The 17,572-nt window shown below is 34.0% G+C and overlaps 1 protein-coding gene across 6 annotated transcripts in view; it reads left to right on the forward strand.

Moving 5' to 3' along the window:
- Nucleotides 1–17,572, forward strand: part of RBPJ (recombination signal binding protein for immunoglobulin kappa J region) — a 203,255-nt gene that overhangs the window by 149,629 nt on the left and 36,054 nt on the right. For 5 of the 6 annotated variants that reach the window (XM_014562195.2, XM_014562198.2, XM_032495256.1 and 2 more), the window contains one exon: nt 11,605–11,643. In XM_014562195.2, the coding sequence (XP_014417681.1) occupies nt 11,605–11,643 (39 nt within the window). Of the gene's footprint in view, nt 1–11,604; nt 11,644–14,410; nt 14,581–17,572 lie in introns of those variants that run through there. The other variant, XM_014562199.2, reaches the window with a different exon arrangement.

The following is a 17,572-nucleotide window of genomic DNA, read 5'->3' on the forward strand; positions in this document are numbered from 1 at the left end:
GTTAAATGAGAGCGTATATAAGCAGATGTATTCTGTTTGTTGCTATGTGCTTGTCTGTGGAATCGGGGAGTGGAGATATAGATAATTTGGGAATGCTCTTGACAGCATTTGCCAATGAATTGCTTGTGATGGAAGGCAAAAATGAGGGGGAAAGTTCAGTGATACTAGTACAGCAGAGAAGAGAGACCACATGTCTTTAGGGAATGTGCATGTGTGGAAGTTGGTGAGAGAATGTTAAAAATTAAGTTGCTACGTTGGAGCAGCTCATCTTCAAAGGAAAACTGTTCCCCTCCTATTTTCTAGTTTGACAGTCTGATGTAGGGCAGTTGACTAGCCAATTAACTAGTAAATTAACTAACACCACAACAGCTTTGCAGTTTGCGTAGTTTAAAGTCAGCACAGCGATATACCAAGTAAATATACAGCATGAGTGGCCCAAGCTGTGACTGTTAAGGCTGTACCTGCTTGAGTCTTGCCTTGTTTTCCTCACTGCCGCTGTCAGACTCCCAAGGCTTTTGCCTCCTGTTCTAGTGCTTTACTCCAAGTTACTGATGATCAGTACTTTTAGTCACTTCTCAGTGATTCTCAATTCAGAATCTTTCTTTTGCCTGTGCCGAGCCAAGTCTCCTCAGAAGATTGTGGAATTATTAGGCTGCCTGTAGTACCACCCACCCCAGGCAAAGCAGTTTGCCCGTCAAATTTCCTACCGTCAACTTCTGTGCCCTGTGCTGTGTATTCCCCTTGCAGAGCCCCGCGGCCCCTTGTAAGGCTTGCGTGAGCAGATACCAGCTGCTGGGCCTGCTCCTTTGGTCCTAGTAGTGTATGAAAGTAGCATGACAGGTTAATGGCTCAGATACACTTTGGCAGAAAGCCATTCATAAGCTTTGCATTGTGGTTAAGACCACTTCTTCACAGTGGTTTTTGGCTTTACCACAAATATAGGTTTGATTATTGTAATATGACATATGATAACAGAAAGTTAAGTTACAGTTCAAAGAAATGTATTGTTTTGGGTATAAACACTCAGGCAGAAAGGCATGTCCTTATTCATGCAATGGTGTTATAAAAAACGTTCTGGAAATCTTTTCTTCCCCGTTCTGAACATAAGAATTTTGATCATTTTGTTATTTTTGTTTATTAAGTATTCTCCCTTCAGTGCCCTATTTTGCATGTTTTAAAATGATGATTGACATCTTTTGTTTTTTTCCCTTAGGATCAGGCTTCTTTGAAACAATTTACCTCCTTATAAACCTAAATCATACCCTTTGCTTTATGAATTAGACCTTATTTGGGCTATACATCCATAAATGTTCTGGTCTGCATTATTTAAAAGGAAAATAAAAGGCAGCCAGACTGATGAATTTAAATACTTTAGAATTCCAAACTATATGTTAGAGGTTGGCTGTTTAAGAAATTGGCCAAAAATAGTTTGATGGAGGTTGGGGCTGGTATTGTGTTTTTATAGTTTTTACCAACAGAAAACTGAAGAAGTCTGTGTATTCTTGGTCCTTTTCAACTCAAAAAGAAATGTACTTTGCAGAATTAGAATTGATAGTATAAACACTAGTCATGAGCAATGTAACATATTGTCTTTGTGCAGGGCATATGCAAGAATAATTGTCAAATTTTTGACATATATGTGCACATGTGTGCCTGTTTATGTACATGTATGCAGTAGTAGAGGTATGGCTCCTACAGCAGGTGTCTTTAGGTTTCCTGATTTTTATGTATTTATAGCTCTAGAAAACAATTTTTTCACTTTCTAGTAATCAAAGAAAAATTTATCCTTTACCTATATAAAAATTAGTCAGTAGCTGGAAAATTGGGAGGGTAATGAAAAAAGTTTTTCTCAGATTTTTTGTTGACCCCTCACTGAAGCAAAGCAAGTCTATACTACATCATAGAAGGTTTTAGGATCAGTTAGTGTACTTTACAGCATGTCATAAAAATTCATACCCTGGGCACCCTCTTCACGTGTTAGTATCCAGAATTAAACTGTAATTAAATTCTGACACAGAGTATTTGGAAAATCATGGACATTATACTCTAGTTACATTTTGAACCAAATTTACCATTGTGTGAACTTGGGCAGGGTAGTTTCTCAGCTGATTTCCTCATCTGTGTAATGAGGATAATAGCACCTACCTTAATAAGACTGATACATGTTTGAAGTGAAATATGCATGCATAGCATGTAGCCTCATGTTGCTGTTGTAGTGTGTTCTGTATGGATAGGGACCATGTTTCTTATTTGCTGCTGTATGTTCCAAGTGTCTGCTGCGGTGCTTACATACAATAGGCACTGAAATGTGTGTTAAATGATTAAAGACCAAACAAAGGAATGAGAACGTGGGGAAAAAATTACGCCGTTCTCTCTCCTTCCTCTTCATTTTGGTTTTAGTTGAGATAGGCAAAGGAAGCCAGTTCAAAAATTAACAGTAGGAACATTCTAATCCTAGTACACAGTCAGCATTTTCCCATGACACTGCATAATTAGTAATTTTTTAAAAATGCACATTCTTGTGATAGATGATTTGCCAAACAGAGGACCACAGTTGATCCTAATTTTTTGCTTACTAAGTAGGAGAGAAGATTGTTGGAAATTTTGATCTGCTATTTGGATGGAGAGAAGACCAGTTTTCTCAGGACTTACATCCTTATACTAGCTTTTCTTGGTATGAAATACATACATTCTGAAATGGTACACCCAACGACTAGAAATCACTGCTTTCTAAGATTTTGATGTTAAAATAAAATTTGAAGATAATAGGAGTAAAATCTAGGGAAGAGCTTTTTTCCCAAAACTGATCATTCATTCAAAAAATTTAAATATTTATATATCTAGAAATATATAAATTAAAGTAATATACCTACAGAAAAGCAAAGCACACAAATCATAAATGTGCAATAAATTAAATTTTCATAAAGTGAATATACATGTGTGACCATCACACAGACGAAGAGTTTTACTAGCTCTTCAGGAGCCCTTCTTACAGCCCCTCCTGTCGGCACCCTCCTTCCAGCGGTAGCCTGTATCTTGGTAAATACTGTAGATTCATTTTGCTTTTTAAAATTTTTTTAATTCTATATAAATAGAATCTTTTTTTTTTTTGTACCTTTTTGAATCTGGCTTCTTTTGCTAGTAACCAACACTACTGAATTTGTAATGATTGTTCATTTTCATTGCTGAATAAGACTCTGTTGTCTAATTTTGTGATTTTCTAATGCTTTGGCAGTGATCATTTGGGTTTCTGGTTTGGGGTTATTATGTCTGGTGATGCTGTGGAGATTCTTATTCATGTCTTTTGGTACACATTTGTTCACATTTGTAGGGGTATAGAATTTTTACTCCTTTTGAACATCAGCAGTAATAATCTCAAGTCAACAAGCATATATTTTAAACTATTGCCAAAGGTCTAGCAGTATTACTGTTTTCTCAGGTGTACTTTTATTAATGAAAAGTCCTGAGCCTTCAGGTACCACCTAATTGCATGGTGTCGATTCTGAGACTATTCCATTCTACAGGCTGAACCAGGATTAATTTAGGGAGAGGCCCACTGAGCCTAACTTTTACAGGGAAATATTTCTTTTCTACTCATATTTTCTTCCCATGATGGAAGCATACATACAATGCCTGGCCTCTCTCCACCAATTTTAATCCTTTGATTCCTCATCAATTGCTTGGAAATTTTTATTTGTAGGGTGTTAGGACTCTATATTGAGTCCAGCTTTAAAATTGCAAGGTCTTTTGGCTTAGTAGGTTTTTTTTAAAACGGAAAATTACCTATTTTTCCATAGGTTACATATTTTTCCATTTGTTAATTCTGTGGAAGCAATTCTCTGAGAGGCCTTGTGAAATGTTAACTTATTTATCTTCCTTGTATCTTTCCTCACTGAAAGTGTCCTCTCTGCTATAGCCAAGCTTCCCTACCAGAAATCATTGATGGTAACTTCTTGGGGATCTGACCTATCAGTGCCAAACACCTATCCTGTAGAGTGGTTAGCAGGTAACTGGACACCTTCCCAGAGAAATGTACTATACGCAAAATGTTGCATATATTTTCAAGAATAGAACCCAAGGAGAACAGGTGATGGAATCCTGTTATAGATGGTTATACCTTATGGCTTTCTAAATTTCATTTTAGATAAGGGGAAAAAATGTCTTTTCTACTTTTGTTACTCTTCCTTTCCCTTTCCCATTCCTATTCCCTTTCCCTTTCCCTTCCCTTTTCTCTCCTCTCCTCTCCTTTCCTTTTTTTTTTTTTTTTTTTTGAAGCTTTTATAGGGTTGGAAGGAACATTTCAAAAGATTTTTTTTTGGGTGTATACCCAGAGGTGGAATAGATGGATCCTGTAGTAAATGTACATTTAATATTGCCATACTAATTTCTACAGTGGCTACACCGTTCTATTTTACTTTCACTACCAATGTACAAGGGTTCTAATTTCCCCACATCCTCACCAACACTTGTTATTTTCAATAATAGTCATCCTGATGGGTACGGAGTGGTATCATTATGGCTTTGATTTGCATTTCCCTTATAATTAGTAATGTTGAGCTTCTTTTATGTGCTTATTGGCCATTCGTATATTTCTTCAAGATATATATATCTTCTGTCTGTTCACATCCTTTGTGTGCTTTTAAATCAGGTTTTCAAGGTTTTTTGTTCTTGAATTATAATAGTTCTTTTTTTTTAACTGAAGTATAGTCGATTTACAATGTTGTGTTAGTTTCTGGTATACAGCATAGTGATTCAGATAAATATATATATATATATATATATATTTCTTTTCATATTATTCTTCATTATAGGTTATTACAAGGTATTGAATATAGTTCCCTGTGCTAGGTCCTAAAGTAGGACCTTGTTGTTTATCTGTTTTATATATAGTATGTATTATCTGTAAATCCTGAACTCCCAATTTATTCCTCTCCCCTTCCCCCGGTAACCGTAAGTTTATTTTTTATGTCTGTGTAGGAGTTCTTTACATATTCTGGATCTTATTAATCTCTTATAATATGTGTGATTCATTATACTTATTTTTAAAGGCCTATAAATATGTATTTGTTTTGAGGGGTTTATTTCAGTTTTACTATATTACTGTAAATATCACTCAGTAACCCAGCCCTGAAGGAGTAAAGGTGTTTCATCAAGTGTTTACTCAGTGCCTAGAACTCTTTTAGGTGCTGTACACTTAGGAGCCTTTTAAATTTTTGGAAGAATCCTATATGGACATACTTTTATCTGTGTTTTCAGTTGAGAAAACTGAAATACAGAGAGTTTAACTTCCACTAATTCGCATTTAAGGTGGAATTTGAATTGAAGCAACCCAGTCCCTGAGTCCATGCCCTTACCACAATACATGGCTGCCTCTTTCATGACTTGTTTTTGTGACAGGCTTTTTGTGTGCTCTCATCAGATGACACTTTTCACCTCTTAAATACTGCCTTAAAGGGAGTGTATGAGATCAAGTGAGGTGTCTGAAGGAGTTCTTAGCAAAAGTTGAATTCTTAGCAAAAACAAAATAGACGGTTTTAAGATTGGAACTTCTTTAAAGTTCTTTAGATTGTATTGTATTTTCGTTTGTGGAAGTACATGTTTTCCATAAGGGTGTAAATTTCTTTATTTGAGTCTGGCATATTTTTTTCTAAAATGTTTCAGCTAGTAAAATTGTACTGAGACAATTTTGGGGTGTAAATTCTTAACTTATATGCCTTTCTCTGTTTTTATTTTAAGCCACCTGTATTCTAGACTTGTTGTGAGTGGCCTTAATGGATACTTAGATATTGCAATTTTATTTTGCTGTTTACCTAAGCCAAACTTAGTAATGAATGAAACAGGTCAAATTATACAATGCATTCTAGAGCAAAATAGAATTTTTGCTGCTGCCCGTTAGCACTAGTAATTGTGTGTAGGGGGGGTATATATGTGTGTGTTGTTTTATCTATGCACTTGGGTAGGGAGTATGAAAATGTACATCTCATTTCCTCATCCAAAATTAATGCTAACAGGATAGTTTTTTTTTTTGCAGTGGGAGAGAGTGGTGTATATGGGCATGACTGGGAGGTGCTCTGTGTAACCAGCACTCTTCCTTATTGTACACATGTATTTAAAATTTTTTGTTAATACAAATGATGCTCTATTGAATATCTTTCTATACAAATTTTTGCATAGTCACAAATTGTCCACCCATGTAATAAATTTCCAGACTAGAAATGGCTAGGAATTCAAAGAAATGCACATTTTAATTATAATTATGATATTACCAAATGTCTTCAAAAAAGATTGCACAAATTGAAACTCCCAACAGTGCATGAAAGTTCCTGTTTCTCCACTTATACACCAGCACTGGGTATTATCAAACTTTAAATCTACAGCAAGCGATTCTTAAATGACTGACATGAGAACATAAGAGATATGCCAGGAAGCTGTCCCTAGAGTCTCTTACGTGTCACCTCCAATGAATGTTTTTTAATAGGTTTGTCACCACCAGGTTCTGTGGCAAGCAGGGTCAGGCCAGTAGCTTGATCAGGAGGTTAGTGCTTCTCTGATTGTGGCCTTTTTTATTTTGATCTAATTTCAACTTACAGAAAAATTGCAAGAATATTACAAAGAAGTTCAGCCAGATACTTCAGTCATTAACATTTACCACATTTGCATTATCCCTCTGTGTATCTGCACGCACATGCATACACACACACACACACACACTCTTTCCCTGAATCCTTTGAAGGTAAGTAGGCATCATGATTTTTTATCCCTAAATACTACAATGAATGTTTCAAAAAAAAAAAAAGACATTCTCTTATGTGACCCCTGTACAGTTATCCAAACCAGGAAATTAAAATTAATATAATCCTATTCTCTATTCTACCATTTTATGTGGATTTTGTCAGTTGTCCAAATAACGTCCTTTTATAGAAGTAAATCTGGATAGTCTTGTATTCAGTGTTCATGTGCATTTAGTCTCTTCTAATCTGGGCCAGTTCCTCAGTTTTTTTGTCTTTCATAACCTTGATGCTATTAAAAGTGTAGTCCATTTATTTTGTTCACTATTCCACAATTTAGGTTGGTTATGTTTCCTCACGTTTAGATTTAGGGTATTTGTTATTTGTCAGTGATATCAGAGAAGTGATATTGTGCTCTTATGCGCCGTGTTAGGAAGCATTTGATATCAGTCTGTCCCATTCAGTCTCTTGAAATTGGAGTAGTTGCAGTGTCTCATTGCTCCCTCTTGTTGACACCATAGATTTTAAGACACATACTTTTTATAAAAGATCTTCATATGCAGTGTTAATGGATGCCCAATGCTGTGCTATCTGGGTGGTGGGGCTCATGGCAGTTGCAGATTAACTGGAGGCAGGCACCTGTAACCTAACCTGGTAATAACATTGGAGGTGCCTAAAAACCCAGATGCTGAGAATAGCTGGAGACTGAGGTCTCAGTCACCCCTCCTTTGCATCTTTCTCATCTTCCTGCTTCTCACAAACTGCTGATAGACTGTTACAAAGTTAAGTTTGTTGTTGTTGTCTTAATTGAAAAGGGAAAGGTAGACTAAAGGGACTTCAAAAATTAAGGAAACAGTGCTTTTCAAATGTTCTACCCAGTATGTTAGTAAGAAGGGGAGCATGTTTCTCCATTGATGGGGCCAGCTGCAAGCATGGCGTGTCTTTGACGTCTGCCCCATAGGATTTCTGATAGAACACATTTATTTGTTTAATAAATGTGATCCTTCAGGAGATTACATCATGCCTTGATTGTCTTTGTTGCAGTAGCCAAGATCACTAGTTACACCTTGATAAGTTTTGAGCATTATTGCTATTTATTAAATGTGGTTCTTAAGGTACCAGTAGGTTCAGAACTAGCAATTGAAGTGTGATGAAAGATGACATGTCTTGCTCAACGTTTTGTGAGTTAATACATAGGCTGTTTCCTGCCATAGATATAGAATGAATATGCTTTTAGAAGTAAAGTTACATTTACTTGAAATATATCTTTAATTGGCCAGATATTTATCTCTTCAGTCATGTTCAATAAGTATACTTGTTTCTAAAATTTTTGTGTTTATAAATTATATGGATGAACATCTTTGAACATAGTGGTGTCGTCCATTTGTCCTAACAGCCTGTAAGTTCCATTAAGGGCATGGATTTTGTGTCTCTTGTTCACTGTTGTATACCAAGTACCTATACTTGGTCTGTACTAGGTGAATGAATGAATCTGGAGACAAGGACACACAACATGATGTGTAACTTTCTAATTAACCTCTTCTATTTTTTGTGAGTAAATTACTAAACAGCTTCCTAGTACCATTTGCTTTATGTTTCACATTACATGTTATCATAGAATATAGTGACAACATGTATCACCTATGTTTCCTTCTACTGGTGGAATGACCAGGTATGGATTCTTGAGGGTATAAATCAAGTTTCCTTATTTTTCCCTGATCAAAATGCTTTTTCGTTTCACTATCGTAAATCATGGTTCAAAAATTCCAGTACTTTTTTGAACGATATAAAATTTATATACTATTTACAGCAGATTCGATGTAAAATTTGGTTTAATTATGAGTGGTTTGTTCATGCTTTCTTTTCTACTTTTTTCCTGCAAATAGTGCACCAGTGTATCATCTTAATTTATTTTAGTTTCATTTCTGCATTAAGCAGAAAATTGGTGAAATACAGAAAAACAGAGGAAATTACTTTTAGTTCTACACCCAAGTGCAGAATAGTTTCCCACATGACTTGAGCTTGCTTTTCTAGCTGGCTCCATGCTTTTAAAATCGAAATTTTAATATTGTTACTAGATGATATTCTAGCAGTATAATTACTAAATTATTTATATTTAAAATTTTTTTCTTGTCTTTCTGCACCCCATCTTTTGATTTTTGACCTGGTTTTCTTGTGTGAAGACTCTGTTAACTAGAAAAGGTGTTAGGATGGTGAAGTTCTGATAACCTTTATCGTGTTTGTCCTTAATATATTTGTGGTCATATATACTTCCTTAACAGATGTGGTTAATATAGAAGGAAATGTATCCGTTGTGGGAGAAAACAATATTGCATCTCCACCATGAGCAAAAAGAAGTTAAGTAAAGTGTATGCAGGTTTTTTAAAAAAAATTTTATTGAAATATAATTGATTTACAGTGTATTAGTTTCAAGTGTACAGTAAAGTGATTCAGTGTTTTTGTGTATGAGAGAGAGTATATTCTTCTTCAGATTCTTTTCCATTATAGGTTAATTTTTAAAACTTACTTGAAAATTCTAATGGATTGGCAGATATGTGGGAACCTCAGTACTATTTATAGGTAGGAACTACTATGTTTAATGATTGATGGCAACTTTTTAAAAATCCTCACACTGCCAGGTATATGAAATAGAATTACTGAATGAATAATGAACATTTTCCCTAGCTATTTCTATTTTGAATAGAAGATCATTGTTAACTTAGAAAAGGAAAGCTAGCGAACTAAAGTAAAATGAATTTGCTAGCTTAAAATTATACCTAAGACATATACTTTGGATAATGTAAGTTTTCTTGAGCTACAGTGTTGTATGAGCATTCCTAAGTAAGGTGGCTCATAGGCTTTGTGTTTTTTGTTCAGCAATCCCAACCTGAGGGAAAACTGTACAGAATATAACAAGAAGAGAAGGACATGGGTATAATCAACTTTATATAAACTAACTTTTGCTTGTTATTTTTTAAGAAAGGCCAGAATCATAGCTTTTTTTCCTTTAAACATATAACAGGATTGGTTATTACATTTAATCAAAACTATGCTTTGGAGGGGAGGGTATAGCTCAAGTGGTAGAGCTCATGCTTGGCATACACAAGGTCCCGGGTTCAATCCCAGTACCTCTTCTGAAGATAAATAAATAAGTAAACCTAACTACCCCTCGCCCCCCTAAAATTTTTTTTTTAAACTGCGTTACACAGTGTGCATAAAATTTGAGAAACCTGTTGACTCAAATGAGATTGACAACCTGCAATATCAAAACGATAGATTGGATAGCAGTGGCTCTTTGTTACAATAAGGAATTAACTCAGTATTTCATAAAATCAGAAGTGTCCCTAGGGTACTTAAGGATCTATTTATTTATTTTTTTGCATTGTTAAGTATACCATGCACCTATTATGAAATGTGTCTTACAGAAGAGTGGTCTAAACTTCGTTCATCCAATTTTGTTTCTGATTTAGTTGTTAACACATATGTCAGTAGATATCTTGTTTTAAAAACAGATTACAGGTAAAGATAAAAAATTTGTATCAGCCTGTCTCACCATCCCTTACTGCAAAAGGGAGAGGCAACTTAATCTTTGAATTATAATCAGCCTCTGAGTAATTGATAGCTGACTGTTGTTACTTCTGCTTTTGAAAAGTGGTTATTTTGATTGCATAATAAATACTACATCATGAATTTTCTTCAGTCACTTATGTTTAAAGATAGACCTTCTTTCTGTAGTAGATAATTCTTGAAGTTTTGTGTGTTGTGCATCAGATTAGTAGAGGAAAATGAATCTTGATAAGTGTAGGATACATATAGTATCTTGGTATAACTTGACAGTTTTAAATATGTAGACCTATATGAATTTTATTAAATAATTAGAATTTAGTTCATGATGAACTAAATGCTTCCATAAATTTTCTCAAAAAAACAATTTCTTATTCTTCCCCCATTCTAATACATACAGTAACCATTAGTTTTAATGAGATAAACAGGAATGTGATGCGTGTGCATTAAAGAGAGGATTGAGATTGCACACAACAATTATTGGAGATGCTTTATTATATACGGAAGAAGCAGTTTAATCTCAACATTTATAAAATTTCTAGCCTTAGGTTGGTGCCTAGATAGAACAATGTATCATTTTGAAATGCTGTTCAAGCCTAGCAGGCAAATGGCTGTGTTCCATTCCTCCTGTTTTCTATGGGGGTAGGAGTGATGTTGCACAAGCATGCTATATGGTTGTTAAATTCACCTAATGGATATTTAAAAAAAGGATATGGACAGATATTTTAATCAACATTGTTGTTAATCTAATTTTGAAAGTATTTCAGAGAACCAAAAAACAAAATTTGGACTTCAATTTTGAGTGCAGTGGATCTCCTAGTCATGTGATAAACCTATGTTAAAATTCTGTGTTGGATCCCAAAGGGTGCTTGATGGTTGGAGTTATTAGCTACTGCAGAGGGCAGTGGCGTTATGATGCTCATTGAAAAGTTTTATCTCATTTGTTAACTGTTTCTCTCTCTAAAATTTTCACCACTTTAAGCCTTTAGGTAGATTCTGGCTAGACCCCAATTTGCTTCTCTTTAAAAAGAATAACTCTGCTCTTAAATTTATACATGAAGAAGTAATTTAAAGATTGTCTTAAACTTCTTGGTTTTTGTAAAGTATTCTATATCCACTCTACTTAGGAACAATTTTATTTAGAGTATATATTTTGTTATTACTGGGTATAGGTATTTATTAGAGGATTTCTTTTTACACTAGTCTTCAGTAGGTTGACATATAAATCAATGAGATTTCATGGTACCTGAAAAGCTTACTGTGGAGTGCGTCATACAGCCTATTAAATTTTCTTTTTCTTATTTTTTTCCAGAAAATTTGGTGAGCGGCCTCCACCTAAACGACTTACTAGGTAAGCATTATATTAGTCTTTCACTCAAACATTTCATTAAAGTGTTAGATCCTGTTATTTTGGAAACTGTATTAGATGTTCTTGAAAAGAATTATTCAAATAATGGTATTTGGATCATAGAAGCTTATTCCCATTCTCCCTCCTCCACGTCTCCCCTTTTCCTTCCCACAAAAACCGGGCAAGAGGATACAGTTCAAAGGGGAAAATGAAACCTTTCAAGAATTAATATTGAGTATTATAGTAAATATAACAAGGGCTAGAATGTAAAGATAGCTTCTTCTGTCTTAACGTCATTTAGCTAATCACAATTTGTTGATTACAGATGGGACTTGAAAGATACTTAAATGCTTTTAGAAAAAAATTTTTAAAGGTTTTATCCATTTTTAATGAGACTAAATATTTTACTGTGTTCTAATTATATAATTTTACAGTATACATTTTAATTACAAATATTAAATTTAAAACTATTAGTCTTAAACATGATTTGTTAAATTTCTAGCAGTGATTGTAAAATAAAAAGTAAGACATTCAGTTCTACAGTTACAGTCCTAGACTTAATGCTATCCTGCATTGTTAGACTCTTTCAAGAAAATTGTATGCATATATAAACATACCTTTTCCTTTTTGAATCTGGTATCATACTCTGTCATTGTTCTGTGAACTATAGATCTCATGCCTTGTTTTTAATGTCTCCATAGTTTTCCATTGTCTTCACACTGCTCTTTATTTGACACTTCACATTGATGGCCACTTGGGTTATTTCCACATTATTGCTATTATTAGAAAAGCTGTTTCCCTCAAAGAATGATGAGGGACATACCAGAAGGACACACAAATCATGGGCACTTTGGTCATCAAAATAAATAATGATAGTAATGTCACAGATACAGAAAACAAACTTATGGTTACCAAAGGGGAAAGGTAGGAGTGGGAGGTATAAATTAGGAGCTTGGGATTAGCAAATGCAAACTACTCTATATAAAATATATGAACAACAAGGTCCTATTGTATAGCACAGAGAACTATATTCAATATTTTGTAATAAACTATAATGAAAAAGAATCTGAAAAAGAATATATATATACACACACAGGTATGATATAACTGAATCACTTTGCTGTGCATCAGAATCTAATCAACATTTTGTAAATCAGCTATACTTCAGTTAAAAAAATAATGACAGTAATGGATTAAAACTCAAAATAAAATGACAGTTTGGAAATCTGCACTAAGTTAAATAAATGATTCAATAAATGGAGGAGAAGAGATAGCTTTTCTTTACGGAAGAATTCCACCTAATAAATGTAGAAGGAATGATGGAACTAGGAAACCACACTTTGGCAACCACTACAGTGATAATTGTTTGAGACAAAAATCATTGGTGAATGTTTAAACTACTGGTTTAAAGTCTGATGAGAAACAAAGTATTTTTATAGTGTCTAAGCATATCCTCATGAAGTAAGCGTTAATTATAAAGTGAAAAATAGTAACATGACAGTGAAGAAACCTGGCAGATACCATCTCAATTAAGTGATCTGAATTAACATCATTAACAAAGGAAAGATAAATGTCACATGCATCCTGAGGACATAATATCACTTTTGTGGTGTTCTTGCCCGAAATGCATAAACTAAATCTAAGCATAAGGAGACATCAGACAGACACAAATGGAAGGGCATTCTGTAAAATAAACAGCAAAAGACTGCGGAATACCGGAGTAAAGGAGACCAAAAAGCTAAGTTAAACATGACAAATTCAACTAAATCTGTGCCAGTAACAAATTTTACTTGTACCCTAAAAGTGAAGTTGGCAAATGTTTTCTGTAACGGACCAGAGAATCAACGTGTTAGGTTTTGAGGGCCACATTGAGTTTGTTGTGACTTTTCAGCTCTGTTCTTGTATCCCTAAATCAGCCATAGACAATATGTAAATGAATAGGGTGTCCCTGTTCCAGCTCAACTTAATTTAATTTAAAAACAACAAAACAGACTGGTAGCCTTTCTGGCTTGAGGGTAATAGTTTCTCAACACCATTTCCCTTTATTGGGGAAAGGACATTAGAGGGACAGTTGGAAACATTTGAATAAAATCTGTAGATAAAGGTATATCAGTGATAATTACATTGTGATTGTATAAGAAAATATCTTTGTTTTTAGGAAATAAACACAAGTATTTTAGGTAAAAAGGCTTAATGTCTACAATGTGCTCTTAAATGGTTTTAAATACATAAGATGCAAATATGGTAAAATGTTAACATTTGGAGAGTCTTGGAGAAATGGGGAGTAGGAATTTTTTGTACTATTTCTGTAACTTCTGTATGTCTGAAATTACATAAAAATTTAAAAAAAATTTTAAGGCGTTTTGTAAATATTTCTGATCAAGTCGGCTAGGAAAATATAACTTATCTCACAGATCCATGTAAATGTATTTTCAGTTACTTGTTTTTATATATCTTGAAGAAATTAAACTGGAATTGCTTAATTCACATGTATAGGCATTTTGAAATTTAAAATTTAATAGATAATTATTTTTATTTTGTTACCAACAGCAATAGGTTCAAGTGACTGCTAACAATAAAATATATTTTGATGAATAAATGACTTTAATGGATACTTCTATAAAAATAGCAATCAATATGATGATAATAAATATCATACAAGGGAATTTTTTCCCCTTAAATATATACAATAATATAGTTAGGTCCCATCTACTTTATCATGATTTTCCATTTACCCTTCAAGCAGTTTTCCCTGTTTGGAAAATTTTAGTAGCTTTTAGGACTTCTGCTTCTGGCCAAGATGGAGTAACAGGGACCGGAATTACTCTTCGGCCTGAAACAACTAAAAACCTGGAAAAAATATATGAAACAGCGGTTTTCAAGATATTGGACGACAGGCAAGAGAGGACAGTGATCCTTGAGAGACAGGAAACAAATGAGGTGAGCCTTGCAGTTGCCCCAGCTCAGTGCCTGGAGAAAGTTTCCAGGACAGGAGGTAGGGAGGGGGAATCCAGGTGGAGCCTAGTAAGCACCTTGTGTTGTGGAAATGCAGCTGGGAATGTAGGGCGGCTAAAGTGGCCAGCATTCTTAGGGCAGAGAACTGAAGAGGAAAGAGCTGTGCATAGTTTCAGAAATATGTAGAAGGTCCTCTCTAGTCTTGAGTTGAGTATTGATCAGCAGGTGATCAACCTTTGTGGGTAACAACAAGTTCAAGAATCAGAGGAAAGAATTCCTTGAGCTTCCTCAATGCTATGAGTTATGCCTGTTCTTAGTAGCCAGAGTGGAAAAAGTCTCATAATTCACATTAATTCACTAGAGTATTCAGAAGGGTTTTGTTTCAGTTATGGTGCAAAATTAAAACTAGACTAAATGCTCCTCTGGTTTCACCTAACAAAACTTAAAAGCAAAATTGAAAGGATCAAACTCTTCAAATAACTTAATTGTGTACCAAAACAAAGCTCAAGAATATTTAAAGAAATAGAAAAATAACTAACACTCAAAAAGATAGTAAAATCCATTGTCTTAACATCTGGTTAGAATACATCAGTCCTAAAAAGCAGGAAAATGCGATTCATAATGAGAAAAATCAGTCAATTAAAACCAACTGAGAAATGACACATGATAGAAGTAGACAAAGATGTTAAAACAGTTACATTTATTTGTCTTCTATATGAGTGTGCAGACTTTTTCTTGAAGGGTAAGATGGTAAATATTTTAGTTTTTGTGGCCCAAATAGCCTCTGTTGTAACTACCCAACTCTGTTGCAGCACAAAAGCAGCCATAGATAATGTGTAAACCAATGGAGATGTCTGTATATTGGAGAATAACTTTATTTCTAAAATAGTCAGTGGATCAGATTTGGTTTATAGACTTTAATTGCAGATCCTCAAGCCAAAGGAAAGAGTGAACAAGTTAAATAGAGGACATGGAAGATTAAAAAGGGAAGAACCAAATCAAATTTCTAGAGAAGAAAACTATTTAAATGGAAAAAAGACACTTGATGGTATTAATTACAGATATATGCTGTTAAAGAAGAGATTAATGAACTTGAAGACATAGCAATAGGAACTCCAAAATGAAGAAGATGTCTGGAAAAAGAGATCATCATGAGGTGTGGATTACATTCAAATGGACTAATATACATGTAATTGGAGTCATTGAAGGGAAAGGTATGACTGAAAGAATATATGAAGATATAAATGGCTGAAAATTTTCTAAATTTGGTAGAAACTATAAAACCATGGTTCCAAGAAGCTCAATGAACTCTAAGTGTAAAAACTATTGTTGTTTTAAACCACATCATCATCAAATTGCTTAAAGTCAATGATAAAGAGAAAATGTAAAAAGCAACAGAGGAAAGAGATATATACAAAGGAACAAAGACAAGGATGACAGACTTTTCATCTGAAACCCTGCTGGGGAGAAGACAGTGGAATAAGAGCTTTAAAGTACTCAAGGGGAAAATATGACAAGTTAGAATTCTGTACCCAGCAAAGGCAAAATAAAGACCTTTTTTAGGTATAAGAAACTGAAAAAGAATTATTCACAAACAAGTCTGAGCTACAAGAAATGTTAAAGAAATCCTTCAAGCAAAAGGATAATCATAGCAAATAGAAATCTAATTCTGTACAGATTACTAGTATCAAGAATGAGAAAGGTGATGTCACTGCAGATTCTATAGATATTTAAAGGATAACAAGCAAATATTAGAAATAACTTTCTGCCAATAAACTCAACAACTTTTGAAGAAATGCACAAATTCCTCGAAACTGGCAAACCACCAAAGCTTACTCAAGAAGAAAGAGATAACCTGAATAGTCTTATATCCAAATAAATTGAACTTGTAATTGTAAACCTTCCTACATAGAAAACTTGAGGCTCAGATGATTTCATTGTTGAATTCTACCAGATATGTGAGAAATAAATTATGCCAGTTCTATAGATATCCTTCCAGAAAACTGGAGAGCAGAAATATTTCCTGGTTCATTTTGTTAGGACAGCAATGCCCTGTTACTAGAACAAAGACATTAAAAGAAAATAAAACTGTAGACTGATATCCTTATGAGCACAGTTGTAAGAAGTCTTAATAGTTTTTCAAAATGAATCCAACAATATATTAAAGGGATAATAGAACATCATGACCAAATGAGCTTTATCTCAGAAATGGATGCCAGTGTGTCATTTTAATCTATTTATAGAACAAAAAAAGGAAAATAATATGGTCATCTCATTGCATTTAGAAAAAACTTTTGACATTCATTCTTGATTATAATTTTCATCAAACTAGGAATAGAAGGGAATTTCCTCATTCTGATAAAGGATACCTATGAACAAAATGTCACACCATACTAATTTTCCCTTAAGATCAGGAACAATGCAAGAGCGTCCACTCTTAACCACTTCCATTTAACGTACTTGAGGTTCTAATTAGTACAGTAAGGCCAGAAAAAGAAAGGAAAGGCAGCCAAACTGGAAAGAGGTAAATCATTCTTTATTTGTAGATGTCATGATTTTCTGCACAGAAAATTCTATGGAATCTTTAAAAAAAAAAGTATTAAAACTAATAAATGAGTTTAGCAAGGTGGTAGGCTACATGACCAATGTATAAAATATACAAAAATGAATTATTTTTTATACTTGTCATGAACAGTGGGAAATTGAAATTTTAAAAACTACCACTTATAGTAGCTTCAAAAAGTATGTAATTCTTAGGAAAAAATCTGATACAAGATGTGCAAAAACTATATACTAGAAAGTACAAAACACTGCTCAGAAGTCCTAAGTAAATGTTCTTTGGGCAGAAGACTCAATATTGTTAAGAGGTCAGTTCTTCCCAAATTTGTCTATGGATTCAATGTAATCCCAATCAAAATTTCAGTGGGCTTTTCTTGTAACAGTTGACAAGCTGTTTCTAAAATTTATAATGGAAATG

The sequence above is a fragment of the Camelus ferus genome, chromosome 2 (assembly GCF_009834535.1).
Source record: "Camelus ferus isolate YT-003-E chromosome 2, BCGSAC_Cfer_1.0, whole genome shotgun sequence".
NCBI classification, from domain to species: domain Eukaryota; kingdom Metazoa; phylum Chordata; class Mammalia; order Artiodactyla; family Camelidae; genus Camelus; species Camelus ferus.